This window comes from Heliangelus exortis, chromosome 1, assembly GCF_036169615.1.
Source record: "Heliangelus exortis chromosome 1, bHelExo1.hap1, whole genome shotgun sequence".
Taxonomy (NCBI): domain Eukaryota; kingdom Metazoa; phylum Chordata; class Aves; order Apodiformes; family Trochilidae; genus Heliangelus; species Heliangelus exortis.
This window is the reverse complement of record NC_092422.1, coordinates 181,993,070-182,020,598: the sequence shown is the minus strand read 5'-3', so window position 1 is coordinate 182,020,598 and position 27,529 is coordinate 181,993,070. Positions and strand designations below refer to the sequence as shown.

The 27,529-nt window shown below is 45.4% G+C and overlaps 1 protein-coding gene across 6 annotated transcripts in view; it reads right to left on the bottom strand.

Moving 5' to 3' along the window:
- The window catches only part of CELSR1 (cadherin EGF LAG seven-pass G-type receptor 1), a 163,460-nt gene extending 136,438 nt beyond the window's left edge, over positions 1–27,022 (bottom strand). For all 6 annotated transcript variants that reach the window (XM_071733850.1, XM_071733852.1, XM_071733854.1 and 3 more), the window contains exon 1: positions 23,507–27,022. In XM_071733850.1, coding sequence (XP_071589951.1) covers positions 23,507–26,693 — 3,187 coding nt within the window. In that variant the 5' untranslated portion in view covers positions 26,694–27,022. The remainder of the gene's footprint in view (positions 1–23,506) is intronic.
- Positions 27,023–27,529: the final 507 nt, after the last annotated feature.

The window sequence follows — 27,529 nt, the reverse complement described above, 5'->3', positions numbered from 1 at the left end:
ACAAATTAACAAAAGTTACGTGGTAGAGCTAAAACAGCTCGCAGTCTAAATCTGGGGCAGATGCTGGAGTCCAAGATGAGGATTTTGGAGCCTCACCCTGTACAAATGGTCTCACTACCCAGAGCTGACACGCAGCCTGCAGCAGGGGTGGACTCAGCACGGGAAGAAATAGGCAGAGAATGGTTTTGCAATTGTATCCATCCCAAAAGCCCGAGCAGCTGGTGCTATTGATCCAGAGGGATGGAAAGGCTACACACACACTCAAACAACTGATGTTTGAGCTGATGGCCATAACAATGTGTTGCGAGATTGTTCACTTTTACTGCAGTGGGGCTCTTCACACATGTACGTAGGCACACAGGAAAAAAAAAAAAAAAGGGTTTCAATGTTACACAATAACAACACAGTGTTATACAACAGTTAAAAGAAAAGAGGTAAATTTATGTAAGATCTGCCTGAGAAGAATATTCTCTTGCAGGGCTGTCTTTGCCTTGTTGGAGTACAATTACTGTACTGAGCTTTATGTGGAAGCAGCACATACATTATATATAAAAGAGATGTTACAATAAAACCTGTAACAAATAAAGGCGTTGGGGAAACATCTTCGTTTCCAGAAGAATCCACATAAACCTGCATATCTGTGGCCAAGACTCTCACTAGGATGCGTTGCTGAATAATGAGTAATTCCCCATTGGAAGAGTCAAGATCTCATTTCATGTTACTGCCACTAATTAAAGGTTAAAATATTGGAAGAATACCGACTCTCTCAATAGTTTGACCTCAAAAATAGTTGCAGTGATGTATTTGGATAGGGTCACATACAGCCACACAGTAAACACAAAAAAGTAAAAATATAAGGATAGTTATATCCTTACCTTTGAGATGTCTCAAAGTAACCAATGAACTGATAATACCTGTGGTCTTTCCTATGCTATCATTAGAGAAAAGAAACTAATCTGCAGAAAAGAAACTAATCTGCAAGATGTTCAGTCAAGGGATCTAAGGATTTTTTCTACAAAATATTTATGAATAACTATGCAGTTGGCTAACAAAAATAAGCTTTGTCAGAAAAATTAGATCAGTAAAATTACATCCGTAAAGGAACTGTCAGCCAGATCCCACTCCAAGACATGACACCCATGTGTGTCCACAGCCCCCACACAGAGCAAAAAGGCCCTTTAGTGAGGACCTCTGGGAGGGGGGAGCACACACTGACGGGGCAGGACTGTCGATGCTGCTCTCTACTGAATTATGAGAGTGACAAATTCCTTTCCCAAAATGCAGTCTCTTGTTCCAGGGCAGCAGAGCTATGTGAGCATACATTTAACCCTGGGCTATCTATAGCTTCTGTACATAGATGACATTGTCTCTCTGCTATAACAAAGGCTGGTCCTTGTCTAGTCCCCCAGGATGGAAGCTGGGAGTAGCCTGAACAGTGACAAACTTGTGAATCCCTCCACACTGATGGAGGCACAGGTGCACAAAGTGAGGCACAGCCCCACCAATCTGCTGGAAAAAAGTCAACCCAGAAGGCAACACCTCCCAAGCTAAAGCTGCAGACACAGGTCAATCAATCTAGAAAAAAGGGGAAAAGGCAAAAGAAGCTGAAAGTCATTAATTTTTCTGGCATAGTGTCACTGACCACCTTATTTCAACATAACATGCTCATGTTTGGAGACTTGTGTCAGGATATTCTACTCACTGAACACCAAGCTCCACCAGAAACAAGGGTGTGCAGCCCTCCAGCTGGCCCTGCCACGGGCAGCGTAAAGCTTTGGTACATGGGAGCATTTAGGCAACTTACAGAAACCTCTCCAGTCCCCACTGCTCTGCCCTGTAATCAGCTTCTTGCAGGCACCACTTTGATGTTCCCCATCACAAGGCAGAACAACAGTACAACAGGTTGCAACATTTTCCACTTCCCTGGAGGGTGACTTTGACCTCCCCAGGAGCTAGCAGTGATGAAACAGTACCTGGTTCTGCTGATACTACCACTTCCTCTGTCTCCAGGGGTTTGGCAACCTAGACAGGTTCCTCTCAAAATGATCTAAAATCCAGACATTGCAGATACTGGAATCAAGGACACAATTTCTAGAGTGGAGGATGCTTTAAATGACAGTGTGAGAAATGGGGCTGTCCAGCCTCTCAGCTCCAGCTCGATTTGATAAAGCATGGCTTGGCCACAGTGCACTTGAAGACCCTCCGTGCAACTGATGACATCTCAGCACCCTCTGCCACACAAGAACTATGGCAGTGCAATGTCTGAGATCCCCCAGAATAACCTGGATGTTCGGAGGCAAATGAGCAACAGTGAGGAGGGAACTGGTGGCCATGGAAATCTGTTCCCCAAGACTTTAGCCACACAAGGAGCCTTGCAGATGTCTCCACCACAGATTTGCGTACACTGCAGAAAAATGCAGAACCTCACCTGACTGTCCAGAGTCCAAAGTACTGCTCTATCTCAGTGATATATCAAACTGTCAGGGCTCAACATCATCAGATGTCCAGTTCAGCACTGAAGACACAGCTGCCAGGCATACAGAAGGGTCAGCCAGTATTTGGTTAAAACCAAGTTTTATGATTCAGATAAATATGGAGGTAGTCCACAAGGCTACAAGACCTTTGCAGTGAGTTCCTATTAAAGCTGGGAACACTTGAGTCACACTGCTGACAGGTTCCCTCCTGGAGGGTTTTGGAGAGACACTGATAATTGCTTTTAATATTCCAGACACCAATGTAGGGAAGGTAGCTAGGCTGTAACTCTGGAGCATAGAGCTAGCACTGCTCAGTTTAAACAAAATAGGCTGTCTTTGTGAGCCCTGCCTGAGGTGGTCAGTGTCTAACAAAAGACCACTGACAGTCCTTTGGCACAATCTCAAGCAATTTGAACTTTCCACAGCTTTTTCAGTAACACAGTTCACTTAAAGCTGACACAGGCAGGAACTTTCCACTAATCCTCATGTTAGCTCTTATGCTGGGTTAATAATTTCCTGCTCAATCATCTGTGACTGAGACACCACAAGTAAGATTCCATTAAAATCTCACCTACTAAAAGTACAGTCAAAAACAAATACAGAGAACTTAAAAATAAATAAATAAAAGCCCATGCTCTATCATACTTGCAAGCAAGGCAAAGCAGAGATGCTGCCTTTTTCACTGTTACAGTGATTTATAATCCAAAATGGAACCAAGACCGCATGCGCTACAAACACAAGAAAAATAGAAAACACTTTCCTTCTTATGTCCTTTGAACAATATTGTTGAAGATTTTCTTGGTTTTCACTTTTTGTCTTTTGTCAAGCCAGTAAATAATGACAAATTTAAAATTAATACCTAAAACTCATCCCATGTTTTAACTTCAAGGCAAGCTCTCAGCTCCATTTAGGGTAAAGCTGTTCTCCAATGTCTGAAGACAGAGTCCCCCAGAACCACAAGGCTCCCAAAGCCCTGAAGTCTGTATGCTATCTAGATAGTGCTCTTACTGCTTTGGTCTTTGTGTTTTGGTTTTTGTGGGGTTTTTGTTTGTTTGTTTGTTTTGGTTTTTTTTTAAGCCTACAGAAATCTTCCCTGAACAGATTTTGGTTAGTGAAGAAATTCAGTGTGTTCTGGTATTAGTAGAAAGAGCTCTTGTAAAAAAATCTGGCGATGTACATGCACCATGGTTTTGATATCACAAAGGACTCAGCAAGGGGTTTAAGAAACCAGGCAGCCACACCTGTCCCACCTCAAAGCAAAATCCCAACCAGAAAGGCAGCATTAATTGTTAAAGGAAAATACAGGGATTTTCCTTAGCGATTCAAAGGCAATTCATAAAGCAATTAAAGTGTCAGGTTCAGATATACTCACAATTAATGTGGTTTTAAGAGCAGAAGTATCCCAGAAAAATAAAAAAAACAGCAGTGTGAGATGTCTAGCTTGAGTCAAACTCTTCCCCTAGGCATAAGAGAATCATGGTGGTGCCCACTCCCAGGGTGTGAGCCAGCACAGGGGTCTGTTCAGAAGGGATGTTATGCACCCACTGGCTTAAGGTGAGCAGAGACTCTGAAGTTATGGGTTATCTTCTGCCACCCCCTTCTCCTGGTTCTTTCCACAAAGAGCAATTACACGGAGATGGGCTCAAATGAAATCAAAAGTCAGATTGGGAAAAACATCTTACTCTTGACAAGAAACCCAGCTGAGGCCCTGGCTACCCTTTATCACCTGCAGTGTGGTTAAGGAAAGCAAATCCTGCTCAGCAAAGCTCTTCTGCCCACATTTGTGTTGGCAATCTGCAGGCTAAAGGGCTGCCAACAAATACAAATAAAAATGTAAAAATACGTTTACTGCTCCTGGTTCTTTATTCTTCTCTGAAATACATGACTAAGCTTTGCTCTAACATGAGAGGGGAGGCAATGTAGCTACTATTTGAGTACTGAAATGGCTATTAATTGTATCCAAAACACCCCAGTTAGAAGAGTGAGCAGAGAGAATAACAAAAAACTAGATGGGGCACCCCACTGCTTTTCAGACAGTGGCCAACAGCCACTACCAGCAGTCAAAAATTTTTGCAGGAAAAACCTAAAGCTCAAAGCATCTGAGAACTCTGAGGAGTTATCATCTCTCTAATTTACCTATTCCATGTAAATGGTTTGGGCACAAATACACCTATTTACACTTTCATTTTCACGCTTCTGGGTAACTCAGGCACATCTGGAGAAACCATCTTCACCATAAGTTACAAAACCAGGAGCACTCCTTGTAGGATGGAATGACAGACAGCTAGGTGGAGGCATGACGAAGAAATACAAAATCTCAAAAAGAAGGGAAACAACCAACCAATAATCCCTGTTCCTCACAATATAAAAACTAAAGATTACCCAGTGAAATGGTCAGGCAACATGTTTAAATAGAAAATTTCTGTGTGTGCATGTGAACGGTGGGGACTGAAATCGGGCACTGGGGAAAGCAGAAACCTCAGGCATTAAACAAATGGAAATATGAGGGGGCCATGGATTGTGGCACTGATCTGAGAGAAGCCTGTAGCCACAAAAGCCCTTAAACATCTGCCTGCCAGGAGATAGAACAGTGCAAGAAAGAAGAACCAGTCTGTACTCGTCTGGTTTTTCATACTCTTTCCTTAATATTTGTTACTAGGCAGAGCTAGAATGGGGATATTAGCTTAGACATCCCTTTGGCCTCATGTAATTTAGCAGCTTTGAGAGATGATGCTTATGGCACTAAATTAAACAAGGTACAGCATATAATCACCTGTAGCAGTGTGACACTGGACCTGGTGGAGTTTTTGACTGGTGCAGCAGCACCCTTCCAAGCTGCCTGGCTTGCAGGGACAGATCCTGGCTGTGCCAGGATGGGAAGGAGCAGAGGGAGCTGTGCTGGCCCAACCAGGCTCTGCCATTTAGCCTTCGGGGCAGGCAAGCATCCCTGCCCGGCTTAATGAGCTTCTGTAAACATTAGCAGGGCAGGTCTTTTCTGACTTTAAATTACTTAAACATGCAAAACAGTGATTAAAATCATCCAGACTATTTTCTGCTATCTGTATGGCAGCTGGGCTCATTGATCTCACTGATCAATAAAAGGCCACTTAGACTAATTAGAGAGGATACCTTAATTACCTATACACTGCGCTGAATCAGGCAGCCTAGCTTAATCCTAGTCCCTCTGTGGCCCTCCTAGTCCTATAAGGGGCTGTGCCAGGAGATCCTCTTTCACTGTTTACCTGCCTCGCCTGCAGAATCACTGCTCCTGAAACAGAAGGAAGTCAGTGTACTTTTTGACTAACAAATACATCCAAAAAGGGTGTGTTGTACCTCACAGAAATTTTAACCCACTCCCAGAGCAGGATACACCCAAAAAACTTCTCCAGCAAGCACCAGCTTTTCCCAGAGGCTGGTTTTGTGCATGTTATATTCAAGACAACATTTTCATGAGGGGTCTGTTCCCGTCTGCCAAGAGCAGTCTGAGGCAGCTCCGGGCTCCTTCCCGCCGGACAGGCCGCAGGTCCCATGGCAGCTCCCAGCCACCACACGGGCTCTGCACCCCCCAGAGCTCCCACCCACAGATCCAACCAGGTTCTCCACCCAGGGCTTCACAGCTGGGTCTGCCTTCCAGTTCACCTCTTAAGGAGGGTTTTTTCATGCAGGAGAAAAGTGTCCCTGACTGGATTTCTTCTGAAAGATCCCAAGATGAGGGAGCAGGGTAATCCTGGCATCCATCTGGCCATGCTCCCTCTGTCTTCTCCACATCCCTTAAGATGAACTTTATGCCTATGACTTAATGCCACAAGTGGAGGTACAATGTGCAGTTAAACATCTTTAACACAAGGATGACCCAGAGGAGAGTGAGAGGGAGCATGATTACAAATCAAATCACAGCTCATGAGACATGAAAGCAGCTTTCTTCGTTGCACTGCCCAAGTCTTGCTTCAGGAAAGTGACTGCCACATTCTCTAAACCAAGCCAAAGAATAATTACAGGCCTCTTAGCCCAGTGCTACCTATTGTGCAATGTCCTCTGTACACGTTCCCACAGAAGCAAGTGGCTTGAATTTTGGTGACCTTTGGTGACGATGGCAAAAAGGTAACCCCACATGCAAGGACACAAGTTTAGTCCCATCAGCTGCCTCACAGTAACATGAGTGTCCCTGCCTGGAGCCCCTGGATGATTAGATACCAGCTAAGCACAGTCAACTTTTGCTCTAACTGTGGCTGACATGGACATTACGTGTCTTCTCCATCTCTGGAGAGTGGCAAACCAACGGGTTACAGTTATTTCAGGACCATGATGGCACACTTCCCAACTCTGAACATTTTTATACAAACACAAACCATTGCATGAGCCCAGTTCTGATGAATCACGCTGTTTAATTTGATTCCTCTCCTCTGCTTCTCACCAAGCACAAGCCAGTACAGGCCAAATCCTACCCAGTTGATACTGTCTCTTGAAAGCAGTTACAGGGAGCTGCTTCTCTGGATGAATCCTGCACACATAGTTTGCCTCCATCCATTTTTTTCCACATTTTCTGTCTTTTCTAAAAACACTGATTTCCAGCCCCATGGCTGAGAAGACAAAGTGAGGGGAAAGATAAAAAGGGAACAAGTATGGACAAGGCTCGAAAGAGCTCTAGATAAGATGATGCCTGAAATCCCAGCAGCCTCACTGGAGCCACCTCTCTCTTCCCTCCTCTAGCAACATGCCCACTGCCTCTGCAAAGATAGAAACCTTTTCTTTTGGTAGTGAAGCTAGAGTTATGAGTACAAGCCTCTGAAGCCAGCTAGGTTTCCAAAAGTGTGAGAGAGGCCAGAGACCAGCCTCTTCTGTTCCTCCTCTTTGTTTGGATCAGGAATTTGCAATCCAAATCCAAGCCACACCAGAGCAGACAATAAGCCCAGCCACTGTAAGAAGCATCTGAAAGAGTTCATGAGGCTGCTTGCCAAGGAGCTGCTGTGAGACAAGGTGAACAGACCTTGAAAAAACTCTATGTATATTACATCATTAAGATACCAAATAAAAAACCTGTCCTGCAGTGTAAAGGAATGCGATAGCTACCAACTAATCCCCTATAGCTGCAAAGAGTTCTTGAAATATTAACAGGGTTATCAGTATTCACTTATCAGTTACAGTAGTGCCAAGATAGTCCATGGGACTGAATGAGAGCTCATAAATATATACACTTTCTAAATTCAAATTCCTTATCTAGAGAGAATTTTTTAACCTTTTTTAACAAAAATTTGTTAATTTTTAGAATTAAAAACTCCAGAAAGGCAGCAATCTACAGGGAATGAAGAACTAAGATTACTCGGTTGTTTATTTTCACGTTCATTTATTACAAATTTTGCACTTTGTGTGTCTCCAAGGTAGGTGTGTTTAAATATTTATTAATCTCCTATAGTTTTGATGTTAATAATACAGCTGCACTTTACATCACAGACTCTGCAGTAGGTTCAAGCTGTAGGACTGTCAGAACTTCCTACAAATGAAAGCTGGGAGTTTTGTACCCACAGAAGTACAAGGAGAGTGCTGACATACTTGCCTACATGGATTAGGTGCTGATTATTGTGCAAAGAGCACAATATTCTCCCCTTAGTTTCGATTCAATGTGGTCACACAGGCCTAAGGGAGAGATAACATTCCCTTATGTTAAAAGGACTTTTCTAGAGACTCTACTTTTCCCGAAGGAACAAAAAGCAAGCATGGGCAAATAAATATATAATCTCCTCCAAGAAGGAACAGCAGAGAACCCAGCAAGCCATGGGTACAGTGTAAGTCTACCCCATAACTGCCTGCTCCTTTACACCATCCCCAGTACTTGTCCAACCATGTGCTGAGCAGACCTAGCACAAAGCAATAAAAATCCTACTCAAAAAAAGCCAATGAAAATTTGTACTTTTTTTTTCCCAGATTTTGCTTGTGAATGCGTGACAGCCCTAAGCCAATACAAGAGCTGGCTACCAGAGTCCCTTTTCTTTGCCCTGGCACTCATCTCATACTCATCTCGTACTGCATTGAACCATTTTCTCACACTAAGTCAAGTTTTATTTGGTTATTTTTATTGGCAGTCTGGCATTTCATCAGCTTTCATCCTTCCTTGGACTGTTGCTGATACTCAATTGATTAACCAAGCTGCTTCCTCATAGTGAGTCAGAAATCTCTGGTGGTAGTTATATTTACTTTTTTTTTTTTTTTTTTTTTCAATGGCAAGTTGTTTTTTCAGCAACTTGGTACATGGAAAGAGCCCAGCACAAGGTCATACAGGTGCTGGGAAAGGTAGGACTATGATAGCCAGAAGCAAGATTGGCTCAGATTTGCTGCAACTTGCAGCCTGTCACATTTGTGAATAACTTCCAGCCCCATTCATTTATCTGTTGAACCACGCTGCCTTGTGGATGTTTTATCTTCTTTTGATACCAAGTTTAGGATAAGATAGCAATGCTGTTATCAACACACAACTTACACAAGCTCAGACAGTTCAAAGGGCTAATGTATTTTCAATTTGTTAGTATGTGTGTTTAATTTCTGCAAAAAGAGAATGGGAAAGAGTTTTCTCATCAACAAGTTCAATTTTTTTATTTAAGGAAGCTTCTCAAGGAAGTGTGTTGTATATACATAATAATACTCATGAACTGCCAAGTGTTCATTAATATATCAAGCTTCAGCTTAACCCCAGTTACACTTCTTTGGATCCAGAAATTTTTGTTCCAGAAATCTGCTTCCCTAAAAGGTTAAAAACTGCCTTCTAACACCCCACCTAGATTTTTTCAGAGTTGGTTCACTTACAGATTTTTCCCTTTAAACTGTTCTGCTCTTAACTTCGTTTTCCTTGAGTACTTCAGAGAAGTAGGTAGCAAGCATAACCCTCTTTGGTTTTCATCTTGCAATGTGAAAGATACAATCCTTTATCACACATGACAACTCAAGTGAAACAAATTCTCTGTTCCCCAATGTCTCCTCTTTACAATAGAAATTATTTTTTCTTGGCTAAAAATTATCAGAATAATACAGACGAGGTATTAGCAGTGCCTTCTACAACAGCATGTAATGCCTCACTTTCTTTAATAAAGTTGTCCCACTTCACAAACCACTGAGGTGGAAGCCCCATGAACCAACTCACAGTTCAGCTGGGCTGCTGCTTTCATCTTTCTGAAACAACTCAAACATATAGACAGTTGGACAAGAAAGGTAAGACACCCAACTCTTGTAATTTCAGAAAATGGAATAATTTTCCATTCTAGCATTTGATAAGCACTTTATCACTTCCTAAGCAGGTAGAGGGTCTGTCTCCAAAGAAAGGTCAGCATGGTCCTGGCACATCATATCCAAGTAACAAAATATTGCTTTCCTCAGGGAAGCAGCAGCACTGCTGCTGAACAAGTGGCAACATAAGATCCAACTGAAGAAAAAGCAAGAGGTGGTGAAATGTTGTCACATGGAGGCTAGCCTGTTCCAAGTGATTTCATGACTCATAAATTATCGTAGAGAAAAGTAAATGCTACAAAATGCCTAAGAAGAGAAATTAATTAAGATGTCTAATAAGGAACAGAAGCAATGGTGGTTTATTAGGTTGGGAATATTAAATCTTGTGCTCTCCAAAAAGTCATTAAATTACCCTGAAACTCTAATATATCAGCATTTCATTGTTAGAGGTCCAGTTATCAGCTGCATGCATGGGTCCCCACTCCCGGACTTGAGCATCTCTGCAATGTGCCTACATCCACTGGCCTCTCCCCCTGTGCCATAAGGACAGAGGGGGTGTTCAGCAGCAAAAAAACCATCCCCAGGACAGACCACCAGCAGGTTAGTTGCTCACTGAAAGGAGTGGGATACAGGGAGGGATGACACTGCTCAGAAAACCAGTCAGAGCCCTGCTTTAAATAATCGCTGTACCGTAAAAGGGAAAAATACTGCAAAGAGGAAAAAGAACTGGAAATGTGAATGCAGACACATGGCTGTAAAATCATCAAGCTGAGCTCTCTGCTGAGTACATGGAGGGATTCAGTGACCCTGAGGGAGCCTTACCTGCTGAATGAGCCAAGAATACGCCTTGCAGGGTATTAGGCAATGTCATGTAATTTGACTACTGTAGTGAGCACAAAGGCTCTACAGTGCAAAGAATAACACTGCAAATTTCACAGCTGCTGAAATATCAGCCTGATTTCTTTAAAATTCAATTCCAGCACTAGGAATAAAATTTAATTAGTCTCTTCTTATCATTAGTAATTTATATAAGTTCACTTAAATACCTGAAAATGCCTGAAAAATATCCCAACTTTACACAGCACTAATCCAGTAAAATGCCATCCTGTGTGATCACCATGGCACATGCACAGTGTAACTACAGTTGTTTACCCCATGGGATGCCTTCCAGTCTGAGAAAACTTTCAAATTGGCCAAAGTTGTTACTTTTCTTTCCCTTCAGGCCATGAAAAGAGAAAACGGATCTTTTGACAGTTAAAGTCTGATCAAGTAGATGCAGATCAAAAACCCAGGGAGTCACTATCACCACTTAAGAGCAGGTAAAAAGGACTTTCCTGGAGGACTTTTCCCCAGAAAAAAAAAAAAAAGGACAGATGCTCAACTGCCACCAATGGAATGAAGAATCTGGGTAATTCTATCTGATCATCTCAGCAGCACCCCTTCTTCAGCACTGCCTGATGCATACTGGCTGAGCCAAGGAGTGAATCAGTCATCTCAGCTTAAGAAATACCCAATCAGTTAGCAAGGAATGTATTCAAAAGCAGATTGAACCAAAGTTCATAAAATTTATTCATGCAAAACAAACAATTTTACTGCATAGGATACAAAAAACCCCTCGTCTCTCAATTCTTACCTGAGTTTGCTGCCATTAATCAGTCATCTCTATCAATTCTGTTGGTAGTAAATAGGAATGTTGTAGTTTAAAGACTCCTAGCATTAAATAAAATCCCAGACACTGCTGAGCATACCAGACAGTAAAGGCAACTGCAACTTGTCACAAAGGACAAGAAAATCCCCCAACCCACCCTTTTACCCAAACTGGGCCAAAATCCCAGTTCACGGATACATGTATTGCTCCCATGGACTACAAAGACAAAAAAAAAAAAAAAACCAAAAAAAAAGCACTACCACTCCCCACAGCCGTCTGGGCAGAAAACCTCTGTGGGACCCACCATCACCTCATGCCATGGGCCCTGAAACCCTGTGCAAGGACAGAGTCAAAGGACTGTGACTGCAAAACTTCTGGATGCTGCATCTGACAGCCAGCACCACTGAGGTTCCAAACACAAAATGGACACTGGAAATACAAGGGCTGCACCAGTTCGGTGGGAGCATCTCATGGAGCATCCCTGGAAGGGACAGACTCTGCCCCTCATCTTTAGCCAACACACCCACCTAATAGCAAGTAACAGCACAGTGGTCAGAAGAGGGCAAGGAGCGGATGAGAAACTTGCCCTGTCTCCCCAAAGGCTAGAAGGAAGGCAGTGAAAATGGATGCTGCCACACCATCAGCAAGCACCATGCCTGGTGGGCAACAGCCAGCTGGCTCCCAGTGCCTGCCAGACAAACCACTGGCTGGGCCCTGGGCAGTCTCCAGCACCACCGTCTGTGCCTCGCCACCTCACAGGGCTGTCTGTCCGCTGATGTCTGGAGGTTATCCTAATCTTTCAGAGCAGGTATTACAAAAGCATCCCCCGCAAGGTCTCTGCTGTGCACAGCCCTGTACAAACTTGCAGCAGGCGAGCTCCACAGATGAAAACAGCACAGGGCAAACAGACCAAATGAATGAGAAGGGAGAAGACAAGCGTGAAGGAAAGAGGAACACCAACATGTTTTGCTCAGCAACCACCACATCCTAAAGTGTACCCAGGGTCCCTACTCTGCGCAACCACTGCAAAGAACCAGTGCCTTCTATCAGGAGTTTGGCCAATAAACTCGAATGTTAGATTGCCAAACTCAATACAAAATAACATTGGGTAGCTTAGTATACAGGACCTAAAAGTTTACCTGTGTTGCCTTACATTAAAAAAAAGACAGAAATTTGCCCACACTGCTTTAGCTCTGTTGTGGTTTAACCCCAGCCAGCAACTAAACCCCAGCCAGCTGCTCAACTTACTCCTCCCCGGTGAGATGGGGGAGAGAATCAGAAGTTTAACTGAGAGAAAACTTGTGGGTTGAGATAAAGACAGTTTAACAGGTAATGCAAAAGCCATGCATGCAAACAAAGCAAGATGAGGAATTCATTCACTTCTCAGAGACAGGCGCATGTTCAGGTACCTCCAGGAAAACAAGGCTCCATCATGTGTAATGGTTACTTGGGAAGACAAATGTCATGACTCTGAATGTTCCCCCATTCTTTCTTCCTCCCCCAGCTTTATACACTGAGCATGATGCCATATGGTATGGAATGCCCCTCTGGTCAGCTGCCCCAGCTGTGTTCCCTCTCAACTTCTTGTGCAGCCCCAGCCCACTCACTGGTGTGGTGTGTGAGAAGCAGATGCTGTGTAAGCACTGCTCAGCAATAACTACATCATCAACACCATTTCTAGCACAAATCCAAAATATAATAGCTACTAGGAAGAAAATTAACTCTATCCTAGCCAAAACCAGCATAAGCTCATAACGAATTCCTTTGCAAACAGCCTGCAAAGCCAACCAGAAGGCACTAGTAGGTTTCATGATCTTGAGAAACTGAAGTTAAGATGGGATTTAACCAGCAGGCAATTATCTGCCAGATGGAGAGCCCAACATGCAGAGCACACATTGCTGAATTACACTGTGTCAGTAATAATGCACCCTGTGAGAAGGGAAACTGAGTCAACCAATGGGACAGTTCAACCCAATCACAAAAGACCTTGACTGTATGTGTGAGGACAATGTTGGCTAGCTATAGCATCAACAAGCACATTGCTGGAAAAGCCACAGGATCCAAGTGACGAGCAGCAACATGTTGATAATTACTAGCAAGTCCATCATCATGGCAAACTGCAGTGAGAAAGAGGATTAAACAGCAGGCAAAGGTGGGCTGAACTCTGGATACTGAGCAGTGTAATTTAAGTCTGAGCCTGTATATCCTTCCATAACTGATCCTTAAGCCCATCTGGGGACCTTCCCACATAAAAGCTAAACACCTTTACAATCAGCTAAGGCTACAAGACAAACAAATCAGTTCTGATCAATAGGCAAGTACTCCCTGGAAAGTTCCCAAGTGGGAAGAGCTGAGTCTCTAGATACAGCTACAACCAACCCAGTTCATGATCCAACTTTTATTATGGCCTAAACAAATGCAGCAGCTGAGGGTAAAAGCAGACAGCCCACACACCTGTTAAACTGAACCCGAGGTGCCCACATACATAAACCTGAGCCAGAAAGCCTCCTCTTCGGTGCCCTGCAAGTGTGAGCATGACCCTGTAGCTGATGGCACTTACCTAAGAGATGGGAAACATGAGTCTCACAGTGGCTTCTGTACCTTATTCAGCTCCTCTTTAATGTATAGCTCAGTAAGAGCTCTGAGATCAAGGGCTGGAGCCCAGCCCATCTTTGCCCTCACTAAGTGTCCTGATTGCTATGCTGAGTGAAGTGCCCAAGCTGTATCAGGATGGTATTTCAAGTACTCCCACTTTATAGGGCACTTAACTGCCTAAAACAGGATACTGCTGCAGGGAATAGGCACCTAGAAGTGAGGAGCTGTGGCATTTGATGGTTAGACTTGAGTCTCCTAAGCTGTGAAAAGAGCCAAACACCTCTTCCTTGCCATGCTGAGATGTGCCTGCAATGCCAGCAATCATACACTGCGCTAGCATGGCACATCTTTTTACATGACTTAAATTAAATCCAGGCAGCTAAGTAAATATGAAAATTTAAAGAAATTAAAATCAGAGCTTGGATGTTAAAGGGAATCCTTTAGAATCAGACCCAGAATAAACATTGCTCAAGCACACAAGCAAATGAGAGGGTAGGCTGCTTCCTGCAAAGTCTAGAAGTGCTATGACAAAAATTCATTCCAATAAGCTCAACTACTCTACGTTAGTTTACAATAGGGTCAAGGCGTTCAAGTCTGGAGCTAGTGAAAGGAAAGAGCAAACCAAACCAATACAGCAACTCTTTGTACCCATGATGCGTGCTCTGGTGTGGCATGGTAGCCACTCAGCTTGAGTAAATTTGCTTGCAAACCTAACAGTCCATTGGTATTTCACAGCAAAGACTGTGAAACTCAAATCTGGTAATACAGCTCCTGATATGTCCCAGATGCTTTAGCTTCTCCTTGAAACTAGATCTAGCCCAGGCTCCACAGCAGGCAGGAGATGCCATGTTGACAACAGCTGTTAACGTTAGTTTCTCCTTCTCCCTTCTTCAAAAATCACTGAAGTATTTTGACCAGATGCATAATTTCCAAAAGTGCTGGAGACCTGACAGAATGTAGCATCTATCACCCATTCAGCAATGGTGTTGAAAACAGATTACTTGCCTTTGCATTTGAGAAACATAACATGCCTACATATATTATATGGTCCCCTGAGGATTTATTACAGCTTTACCTTTTCATTTATTTGCTTTCTTTTTTTTTTTTTTTTTTTTTGTGCTTGTCAAGTGTAAATACTGGAATAAATATGAAGGCGGTTACAGCTTAGAAGCATTAACAACTTGTTGAAACAAAGTCCAAACCTTTTCCTTTCTCTCTAGCAAATCCTACTTTTCTGTCCAACTGTGCTTTTTTTCAAGTGCAAAGATCATCTTTCTGAAGCATTTTAAAATTTTATTTCTTTGTTGAATGCCAAATCCCCATAAAAGCATACTTTTCCCCTTCATTCACTCAAACACTTGACAGTACTTAAAGTGTCTGCTAACATTATTCACGGCAAAACATTTTCCTGTTTGCAAATTATAGCCTTTCCATTCTTTTCCATCTAGTCTGCTAAGCCTGTTACTACAGGTAGTTTGCTGCAACAGAAATAAGTAGAATCACCACTGCAAAAGAAAACAAACCTTTCCATCCTGGTGTATACATTCAGGGTTGGTTCATCCCACCAAACTTTAGCCATCTAGTAACAAGGCAATTAACCCAAGTCAGTCATTTATTCTCCCTCTTTATCCAGTTTGTTGAGATGGGCATTTCCAGCCAGCAGCTCTCCTGCCTATCAACAACTCATGGCTGCAATATACATGAGTAACCTGATTCCTTGGGCAGACCATGGCAGGTGATACACATTTGACCAAAATAGCCAAGTTATTCCTTTGATTACACAGTTTCAATCCAACAAAATCAACACACTGCAATGAAATCTCAACCAAAATACATGCACCCATGTCTTGCGAAAAAAAGGCATTAAGTAAATCCTCATAAACAAACAAGAGATCGCTCAATGGCAGATTTCAAAATGTTCCATGAAGATTACATCCTGCCCCTTTTGGAAAGTTGTGTTACATCTAAAAATAGCTCAGTGTTTTTCAACACTGGTAAAAGATCTGCGTGTGGGGGGTGGAATAACAAAACCGTCACTTGTCACAGAAACACAAAGTGGAAAAATTGAATTTAATCAGGTCTCGGATATTCCTTCTTTCAAGTTGGACAACCACTGTGAACAAGGCTTTGAAGAGCCAAGTCCCTCATCAACCTGTTCTGTGCTTTGATTTATTCAATCTTTGGGCCAAATAGTCTTTAAAAAAGGAACAGATAACAAAATACCCTATCATTCATAAGAGACAGCACTGCCATACTTCTCTCTTAAGTGGCAAACTAGATGTCAGAGTACTTGGAGTACTGGCTTACAAAAAAAAAAAAAAAAAAAAGTCATCAGATCTGACCTGAATACCTTAAACCTTTTTGCCTTCCTACATTTCCTAGAGACTCTCCATAGGTATTTTTGAAAACACAAGTCAGTATGCCAAAGGAAGCAAAGAGAAACTGTAGCCCAAATCCCATAAATTGGGCAACACTGAGAAACAAGTAAGTGTATTGTTATCTCAAGGACTCAAACATAGTGAGTCTGTCACACCAACTCATTCTCAAAATTCTGAGGGCTTACAAAAAGGAGAAGGGATGGAGAGTGCAGATCTTGTGTCTGACATTTGATCCTCCCCTTACTCATCTTCCATGCATGAGCATTACAGCTAGAGTTGCCCAAGCTGCTAAATATTGAAAAGGTATTTGTAGCATGTAGGTTTAGAAGAGCTTCCTGCTTCATGTTTGCTTGTTTCCTGCCCCCAAAGTAATTCTGTTCCAAACTTTTAGAGCAGCCATGTTCCCATAGTTTTTGTATCAGTCTCACCAGACCCATGAGGTCTCAAGTGACCCAGTGAAATCAGAAGCCAAAGCTGCGCCAGGGTGCAGTCATTGCTGTCTGTACTCAAATAACCAGATGAAAGCAAGCTCAGCTACAGTACACAGCAGCTAACACATTTGGCTAAATTTTAAACTATGTCGTAAGTGTTGTGTGCTGTCACATGCCTTTGATACCCCTGAACCCCGAGCACCCAGCCAGCCAGAATGCTGGAGAGAAGGCATAAGCCACAGGGGTGTCTGGCAGACCTGCAACACACCTTGAGGAGAAGCCAGGACACCATGCGTGAGTCTTCCCAACCACCCCCTGAAGATGTTGAGAGACATCAGGGCCATGCCCTGACTGGACCGGTGGAAATGTGAGGAAGCTTGGGTTCCCATCCAAACTTCTGGTAAAGGTCCCACTAGTAAGAGACCTAACAGAAGAGTGGTGAGCACACCACCTGTCTTCATCTAATGTCATACTTTACAACCCAGCATTACTTTCCTCCATCATGGAATGTCTGAGAAAATCCATCCAGCTCAAAGATAGGAATCAAAAATGAAAAGAGAGTTTCAAGATACTAAGTACATACACTGAAGGAAAAGGACCATTCAATGAGCAAATGTAAAATTATACACTTTTATCAGCAGCCAGCCACTTCCTCAGGTAACACTTGGGATGCTGGAGACAATGAAGTATAAAATCACACATCACCCACTTTCCCTACCACTACCTCTACTGCAGGTTTACTACCATCCTAACATCCAAACCTAGGAAATTGTTCCTATATTCTAAACAAAGGATTCTTTTCTCATTACCTTTTCCAACAACTCAATGTTTATTCTTACTCTGGGAGTCTGCAGCAGGCTTTGCAACCCCAGCCTAAACCAATTCTGAACCACAGGAAATGTGTGACCAGAACACAGAATGGTTCTTCCCAACCTGTAAGTCCAAGTCAGAAATAAGAGACTTCAGTGACTTCTAAGAGGGAGGGAAATTGCAACAAGGGAATACACCAAGGAAACCTATTCATTAATACACCCTGGAGCTTAAAAAGTAATAAAAAAATGTAAAACAATTACTAATCCAATTTAAAAATGGTTATTATAAATATGTCCCCATTAGCAAATAATTTTAAATAGGGGGAAAAAGTTTTCCAGGCGATCCCACCATAATATTGCTCTAAATTTAATTTCTATCCCTTGGGACTTGATTATCAAGTAAAGCTCAGTAAAGTGAGAGATCTTTCTCTCTCACACATCTTCAGTCTCATTCTTCTTTCACTTTCTCCTTGCTATCCTGAAGTCTCTCTCGTTCCAATAAATCACTACGAAAAGCACCAACAGTTAGGCAATAAAAATGCAAAGTTTTCGGTACACTGAGTACAGTGTGTACACAACCAGCCAAAATACCCTGCAACCTCAAAAAGCCATTTCTCATGCCTTCTCAGTAGAGGGGTCAGGTTTAGAAGTGCCATCTTTGTATGTTTCAACCACCAAGTCATATTAAGGTAAAAATACCTTATTAAAAACTGTAACAAAAACCAGGAAAATACAGCGTGCACTGCACAAAGTGCAGTGATTTAGTGATGGCTACACTGCATAGGAACATTTTTCTGAAAGATATCAATGGACAAAATCACTTTTATCTGAAATAAAATATCTCATTTTTTAAACTGTGTCGTAGTAAACATTTCTCTTTTTTATTTGGAAGGATCATAATTTTATCAAAGAAATTGCTTATTTACAGTAGCTTGAGCTGCAGATAACTCCCTGTTTTATTCACATGGAGAAGAGATCTTTTATCTCAGTAAAAAGTTATTTTGTCAGTCACCCTTTCACTAAATATTTTCCTTTTGTAGACATAGACATTTTCCTGTCTTTTGAAACAAAAATACACCACACCTACAAAATCCAGGGATGAAGTGGAAGGAAGCACACAGGAAGGCAGCAAGGCAGTCACAGCTTTTTAATCGGGCGGAGCAGATCACACTGTGAAAGGGAAAGTTGAATTCCTGCAGGCTGGAGGGACATACATTTAAAATGTCTTCATCTACAGACTAAAATAGCATATAGAACCTATATAGCCACAAAAAAGGATTTAGGTAGCTGCATCACATCCAGAAGCTACCCTAACTTTAAAATGAGGAGCACTACTCTTGATTTGCTATTCTTTGGAAAATAAACATAAGTGTTCAAAACCAATGCTACTATTATTGTGCATCCTTCACCTTAGCCCCACTTAATACATCAAGAAATGAGCTCCCAGTATCACACCATCTTTCTAAACGAGTTCCTTCATTGCTGCCTCCCTGGCCTTTGCAGCCTTCGAGCCACTGCTTTCCCTTTGCCCACCTCAGTGCAGGGCTCACAGGCCAAGTCCAAGCGCCCAAGGCTCCTGGGGACACCACCCTGCAAATGCCCCGCAGCCATAAGACACACCAACACACCTCCTCCCACCTGGAGCGAGGCAGGGAGGGAGATGCCTCTGCCTGTTCATATCCATACCTCCTATTTTATAATCCACAGGACTCCCACCACAGCCGCTTGCAGGAACCTGTTTCCCTGGGAGGCTGTTCAGGTGCTAACTGCCCCTCACTGACTCTGAAAGCAAGTCCTCACAGAAAGCCAGAGGCATCAACACTAAAAGAACCAGTCGCCCTGCAGACCTGATCCCCCAAAACTCACAGAGCCCCAGCAGCCCCATCCTCCCCATTCCCCAAAGACAGGGACAAGAGGCTCGGGCACCCTTTACACCGAGCAGTCGCCTTGTGTTTGTCCTGCACACCCAAAGGAGCCTCCATGATTACAGGGAGGCTTTTCCTGCTGCTTTGTTTTTTATTCTCAGATCTTCCTCACACACACAACCCCCAAAAGCCTTGTTTCCCAGGCACAATTGTGCCCTTACCTTTACCAGAACGGCTAAACCAAAGCACTACATCTTCTGCTACATTTGAGATGGAGATCCAGGATCATTAGCATAATGACTTTTAAATTACAATAATAATGAAAATCCTTTAACAAGCTTTGAGTAAAAACCCCAAGTTTATTGCAGCACAAACGAGCTCTATCTTAATTTGTATTTGCTGATAGTCAATACCCTCACTGAATGCCACTGGAGATTAAACGCCAAAGAAATGTAAAAGGCGATACTTGAGCTTGCCAGCTCTCAAAAATGCTTGGGTGTTTATCCCTCACTGCGGAAACCAGCTCTCCCAAGGTGCATTACCCTCCCAAAAATCTATGTTATACCATAATATTTTACATTTATCTGGACTACTTAAAAGCTCAGAGGAGTTTGTGCAAACATCTGTTGTATCCCAGGGAGGTGTCGCTGATGATAAGTGGGACTACATGTGGCAGCACAGCTAAGCAGGTGCCAGAAGTGAATGCAACGTGATACCCAAACTTGTGCAACATTTGCGCAAAGACGAGGCACCAGCCTTTCCCCCCCGAACACCGGCAGCAACCACAGTATGTTTCACGTGAGCAAATGCAATGTGGTTTGAGCAACATTTAATCAATTTTTTTATCAAATAAATCCTAATTGGACATTAATGTCAACATTACTGTGGACCAAAAAAAAAACAAAAAACAAAACCAAAAAAACTGGTTTAATGATCCTGTCAATTTAAGCCATATATTTATTAGTAACACTAAGAAATCACAGACTGATCGCCTCTTGATCACCTGTTTCAGAAGCTCACAGTAAAATTCTGTCCCCCTGGAAAACACACGCAGGATTTCAGCAGGGTCCAGATTTCACGCCAGTTGTTAAAACAACATAAACCTGTAGCAGCACAATATGCAGGTATGTGAATGTAAGGTCAAACTCTGCCTTTCTATGGGAAAGCCCTGAAGATACAACGAGAAAAAAAAAAAGGAGAATGGATCTTTTAAGGGAACTCTGGAGCACCCCTGCATTAGTTTCATTCAAAAGGGGTCCGGTTTGTTCACCCAGACGTGTTGCTCCATGTGACAGACTTGGGCAGAGGGGCGCCCAGAAAGATTCACTTCAAAGGAGACAGACTTCAAAAGCTCCCTCCCGACCCAAAGCAAAATGCTAATATCCACACCACCCACATTCCTCCCTCCCCCGCTTGGGTGGGTTCCTGGCCGGCTGCGGGGGCACAGCGCGGCAGCTCCCGCGGCTGCAGGGCCCGGCAGAGCCGCGCAGGCGCCGAGCCTGCCCAGGGCTGCCCACCGACCCACCTGCCTTCTGATCATGTTTACACTGTTAAAGAGCAAGTTTTGAACGCCCAGTGTGCCGTTCTCAGATTTTACAAAACTCCATTACATCCATAGGCTTGCTTTTCATGATTCGTAAGGTTCTGTTTGTGTGCAGAAGGCCAAAATTGCCGCGCTAAATGGAATAACACCCCTGTCAAATGAAAGAATGCTGGGTTTAGCCCAGTATCCAAGTTTCAAAAATAATTCCATTGAAAAGCGTGGCTCCTCACTAGCAGCATCACATGCACTCACAGGCTTTGGCAGCACAACACATCACTCGGTGAAAACGAGATTTTTATAGCAGCAGTGTTACTTCCGACTCGCACCCAGATCAAATTCCCCAAGTTCATAAAGAGCTCAAATCATTCTCTGACCTGAAGAGCAACTGTGAGTAGGCCAGGACTTTGTGTTTATCTGGGCTGAGAGGCTAAATGGCTACTCCATAGAGACACGTTTTACAGTTAACTGGCAGGTCATTTTAGCAGATGATTTGCAGGTATTGTGCAACGCTTAGAGATAACCCTGTGGAGTACTTCTGTCTGAGCTTCTTCTCGGTCTTTTTTGAAAAGATTGCATCAAATAAACGAGAGAAAGAAGGTGAGAATCGCCTGGGCTACTCACACATTGCCAAATTCTGCCCGCCCTTCCCATTTCCAACCACTGACCTTCTCCAAATAAACATCAAATGGAGTTCAGTGCTGCTCAAAATTATTTTAAAATCCTACCCATAAAAAGCCTGAGTAACTCCAATATCTCAAGAAATGATTCAAACAGGCAGTTTTGAGCAACATCTCAAGAGTTTTGAAGTTCACACCTTCACCAAACATGAAAATGATGCTGGAATGATTACACTCCTGTTGCTTAAGAAACCAGGCTCTTCATTCCTACCTGAGATTTCATGAACTTAACGGTTGTAAATCATTAGATTGAGAAAGAAATAGTTAATGTTACATATTTTTCTGTTCTGAACACACTCTTCATCTAGTCTAACCAAATAACTTTTCCAAACTTGGTGCTCCAAGATGAGTTCTTATCTTCAGCTACCAGATAAAGAGCTACTGGTTCAGACAGACAGTGACCATGCAATCACGGGCACCGTAATCCAAATGTTTGTCTTTAAGGTTACAAGCCAACTGTCTGTTTTTTCTGCAAGTCCTCACAGGACAAAGAGCTACCTTATGACATTAGCTACCCTCCAGCATTTGGAAGTACCAGGAATGGCCTGTCAGGTGACACACTACAGTAAATGCAGTCAGCTCAGTTAATATCACTTTTATTTTCCTGAAGCAAAAGGACCTCAAAGCTTGCAAACTCAAGGGAGAGCACAGCTTGCTCCCCTGAGGCCCTGCTGCACACCACAGCTACTTACAGTAAAACATGCACCGCCAGGATTATGCCACAGTTTGATTATTATTATTTTTAATACAACCACCCTAAAAGAACCATCTCCCAAAGTGACATTTTATGTACCTAGTACTTTCAGGTATTTTTTTTTTGTAAAAAGAATACAAATATTAGTTTTAGGTTGCTGAGAGAGGTGGTGAGCAATGGATCTGGTTAAACCTTTGAAAGTCAACAGAAGTACGGGATCAGGTCCACAGTAAACTTTATAGAGTGGCACCTGCAGAGGAAATCACTCGTTACATGATTGATGCCACAATTGGAAGCATAAAAAGTAATTCCAGGATAAACAAGCAACTGAGCAGAAAAAGAATGATAACCAAAAGAGCATGTATGTGCTCACATGGAAGTGTATATTGGATAATATCAAAGTCTTCACACACACAGAGACACAAATTCTACAAGGAAGTTAATTGTAAAATACTACTCCTTCTCCTCCCCATCTCCCTCAACAGAACTGATATGGGGGCTGCATTTGGCAACTCCAGTGCAATTAGCAGTGTTGCACAGCTTATTACACAGCCATAACTCATTGCTTTTAGAGCTGCCATTTCCCACAGGAACACACACCAGCAATGCAAACCTGTGCAGCTCCACCAGTGTCACATTCACCCATCCACAAACTGGTCAGAAGTCTAACAATCTACCAGCCAAATCTCCTGGTATGCAGAAAGGAATAAATGTGTTTTGTTGTTAAAAAGAGATACCAAATCTCAACTTTTTTTTTTTTTTTTTTTTTTTAAGGAGGAAAAAAAAGAGGGAGAGGAGACAGCATTACAGCTGCATGTGAATTCCCTACATCTTTGCAAGTTACATCATTTAGTATCTTTATGGCAACCACATCAGAAAAGCTTCAGCCAAGGTACCACCTCAACTGAGGGAGTATATACCCTTCTATGCACACTCAGATTTATTTACCCCTGTGATTCACGTTTACTAAACAACTTCAACACACCACTTCAATCCACAGCACATGGGCTTGATACATTTTTGTGGTTTCTCTCAAAAAATTTTCACAGATAAATCGCTGCCTTGGGTAATCGAAAGGTGTGCATTAAACTGCAAGTAGGTTTTTTCTGCCCATGCCCCATACTTGTCTGACAAGCAGAATTATGCACTTTGTGAACCTCAAATGCTTGCTTACCTGAGACTGACACTTTCATACGGGCTTCCAGGGGTCTGTTGTTGTCCAAATCACGACTGAGTTTGAGTTCTCCGGTGGCAGAGTCCAAAAGGAGCAAGTTTAACTCATTCCCTTGCACAAAGGTGTAGGCCAGGCTGTCAGACACGTCAGGATCATGGGCTGGGATCTTGCCAATCACACCAGAGGGGAAACTGTTGGACTTGTTGGTCACGTAGTTATTGAAAAGGATCTGGAAGTCCTGCAGCACGGGTGGGTTATCATTCTGGTCCAAGAGGCGGATGTGCACTGTTGCCCGGCTCACAAGAGGTGCCGAAGTGGCCTGCACCACAATCACATACTCTGTCCGGCTCTCATAATCCAGATCCATTAGGGCTGTGAGATCTCCATTGAGCAAGTCTAGTTGGAAGACCTCGGGGATGTTCCCCTCTACAATTTGGTACATGATCTGTGCATTGGTCCCCTCATCAGGGTCAGCTGCACTGATCCGGGCCACAATAGAGCCCACGGGGCTGTTCTCCTCCACAAAGATGTCAAATTCATCCTTCTCAAAGACAGGGGGGTTGTCATTGATGTCCAGCACAGTCACCTGGATATCCACAGAGGCTTTCAGAGGTGGGCTGCCCCTGTCCACAGCAAAGGCCCGCAGGCTGTAGACAGCCACGTTCTCACGGTCCAGCTTGCGCAGTGTGCGTATCACTCCGGAAGTGGGTTCAATGTAGAAGTCTCCATCTCCATCATCACCACCCTGGAACGTGTAGAGGAGACGGCCATTGAGTCCTGAGTCACGGTCAGTGGCAGACAGCTGCAGGACACTGGTGGAGAGGGGCACATCCTCAAAAACTGAGCCCTGGTAGCGGTCACGCAGGAAGCGGGGTGCGTTGTCATTGGCATCGAGGATGAGGATCTCGACATAGGTGGTGTCTGATTTCTGGGGGATGCCATTGTCATGGGCTGTAATGGCCAACGTGTAGGATGCCTGGTCCTCATAGTCCAGCTCCATCAGGGTGGTGATGGTACCTGTGTCAGGGTCAATGCGGAACTGAGGGATGTTATCATCCAAAATGTAAGTGATTCTTGCATTTTCTCCTGTGTCTTCATCAGTGGCACTAATGGTGACAATAGAGGTGCCAATGGGCTTGTCCTCACTGACACTCACTGTGTAGTGGGAGCTCTGGAAGACTGGACGGTGCGTGTTGGCATCTGTCACATTGATGAAGACCTGGACGGTGTCAAAGCGAGTGCCATCAGAGGCAGTGACTGTGAGCACATACTGCCTTTCCTGCTTGTAATCCAGGGGCAAGGCCAGCGTTATCAGCCCCCCTCCACTCTGACTGGTGATGGCAAAACGGTTCCTAGTGTTGCCGCTGGTAATCTGGTAAGTCACAACGCTGTTAACGTCCCTGTCCACTGCTGTCAGAGTCAGGACACTGCTACCCACAGCAGCATCCTCATTCAGTCTGAGGTGATACACCTTTTCTGTGAAGGTGGGGTTGTTGTCATTCACGTCCAGGACAGTGATGGACACGCTGGCTGAGGAGGTCATGACCGGCACGCCATGGTCCCTGGCCTCCACCCCAAAGTGATAGTTCTCCACAGTCTCTCGATCAAGCTCTGCAGCCACTGTGATCCACCCTGTGCTGTTGTTGATCTGAAAAGGGAACCCAGACTCACTTGCTACTGGGGCACCTCCAGTGGATGGTGCCATCTCTATGAGTTTGTACTCCAGGCGGGCATTTTCCCCAGAGTCAGCATCTACAGCCTGGATATGCAGCACTGAGTAGCCCAGAGGTACGTTCTCCAGCACTGTGGCCTGAAAGGGAGTGCTTACAAAGATGGGGGCATTGTCATTCACGTCCACGACCTGCACTGATACCATGCCACTGGAGTTGATCAAGGGAGGCCTGCCCCCATCCTGGGCTTTGATCCGGAGAGTGTACTCCCGAATAGTCTCATAATCCAAAGGGTTGATCAGGTCAATGGCACCAGAGAAAGAGTGGATGTAGAACTGGCCTTTCAGGTTGCCGCTTACAATGCTGTAGTGCACCTGGGCATTGCTGCCCCGGTCCCGATCTGTGGCCTGCACCTGCATTATCTGGCTGTTCACTGGGGCATCCTCTGGCACCTGAACCAGGTAACGCTTCTCACTGAACTGAGGGTAGTTATCATTCTCATCCTCTACAGTGATGTGCACCATAGCTGTGGCACTACGTGGTCCTGGATCCTTGCCCTGGTCATTGGCTTCCACCACCAAGTGGTACTCAGAGACCTCCTCACGATCAACTGGGGCTCGGGTCCTCACAACCCCAGAGCGTGGGTCAATCTCAAAGACCCCGTCACCAGCTCCTGGCTCCAGCAGGCGGTAAAGCATGTTGGCGTTGGCTGGGGCATCACCATCAGTGGCACGGATGGTCAGCACCTCATAGCCCACCTCCAAGTTCTCCCGGATGCTCTCCCGGTACTCGGGCTGTTCAAACACTGGCTCATGGTCATTGGTGTCGCTCACGGTCACCGTCAGATAGGTGGTGGCTGAGCGGCGGCGTGGGGAGCCGTGGTCGTAGGCGGTCACCTTCAGCACATGGGTGTCCTTCGTCTCCCGGTCGAGGCTGCGGGCGGTGACCACGCTGCCTGTCTCGGCGTCGATGGAGAAGTAGTCATTGGAGCGCTCGTCGAAGAGGGCCTCCATGGAGTACGCCAGCCGGCCGGCTTCCCCCTCGTCGGGGTCCTGGGCCCGCAGCACGATGACGGCCGTGCCGGCCGGCTCGTTCTCGGGGATGGAGACCTGGTAGCTGGGCAGCTGGAACTGCGGGGGGCTGTTGAGGCTCCGAGCCCGCCGCGCTCCCGGCCGCCCGCCTCCCTCCTCCCCCGGTGGCAGGACGCAGGCGGCGGCTGCTCCGCGGGGCTCGGCGGCCGCTCGCTGCCGGGATCGCCGCGGGCAGGGACCGCTGCCCCGGGGTGCGCGGGGCTCGGCGGGCGGAGCGCGGGACAGCGCGGTGCCCGCCGCCCTCAGGTGCCCGGCAGCGGGCGGCAGCGATGGCAGCTCAGCGGCAGCGTAGCGCCCCGCGGCCCCCGGGGGCAGGTGGAGGAGCGGAGCGGCGCGGGGCGGCCGCAGCTCCCCGCCGACCGCCGGCGCCAGGGCGCAGAGCAGCGCGGCCCAGGACACGCAGGCGGCGGCGGACAGCCGCGGCATCTCCGGGGCTCAGCGGGCAGCGATGCCGGGCAGAGGGCTGCCGCACAATCCATCCACCCGCCGGGCTGCCCGCCCGCCCTCATCCATCAGCTGCCGACTCGGCCCCTCCTGCCGCACTCGCCACCCGGGCGCCGCCGGCCCAGAGCCCCGCGCCCCGTCCCCGTCCGCCGGGCTGGAGAGCTCCAACTTTTCCACCTTAAACTTTGAAGTGAGTTCAAAATGGCTCCTTTCCTCCTCCTCCCGCTGCCGCTCCCGAGAAGCTGATTAGCATAAACCTGCTTCTCCTCTCCTTCAGATAAAAAAAAAAAAAAAAAGGAAAAAAAGGGGAAAAAAAAGGAAAAAAACCGAAAAAAAACCCCTTAAATACCAAGGTACCCCCGCAGCGGGGCCAGCCCACGGGCGGCGCGGTCCCGCGTGGCTGCGCGACACGGCTGAGCCGTCTCGTCCTGTCCCGTTCCTACTGCCCAACTTAGCTCCGCTCCGCTCCGTTCCACAGCACCGCTGATCCGCGCAGGCTGCGCGGAAAGCGGCGAGCGCTGCCCGGGGCGGGGTTTCCTGGCGGCCCCGCCCGGCCCCTCCCGGGCGGCGGCGGAGGCGGCGGGGGCCGGGCAGGGTCCTGCCCCGCGGGGCTCCCTCCCGCTCCGGCGCCTCTCGGCGGCGGCCGTGGCCCCGAGCCCCGGAGGACGGGAGGGGTGTGCGCCCCGGCTGGGGCTGCGCTGGGGGAGGGTGCGCGGGTACCGCTGCTGCCTTCCCAATTCCCCCGGCAGAAACCGCGGTCCAGGGGCGGAGGCGCGGCGGGAAGGCACTGCGGGTCCCAGCTGCTTCCCTGCGTCGTA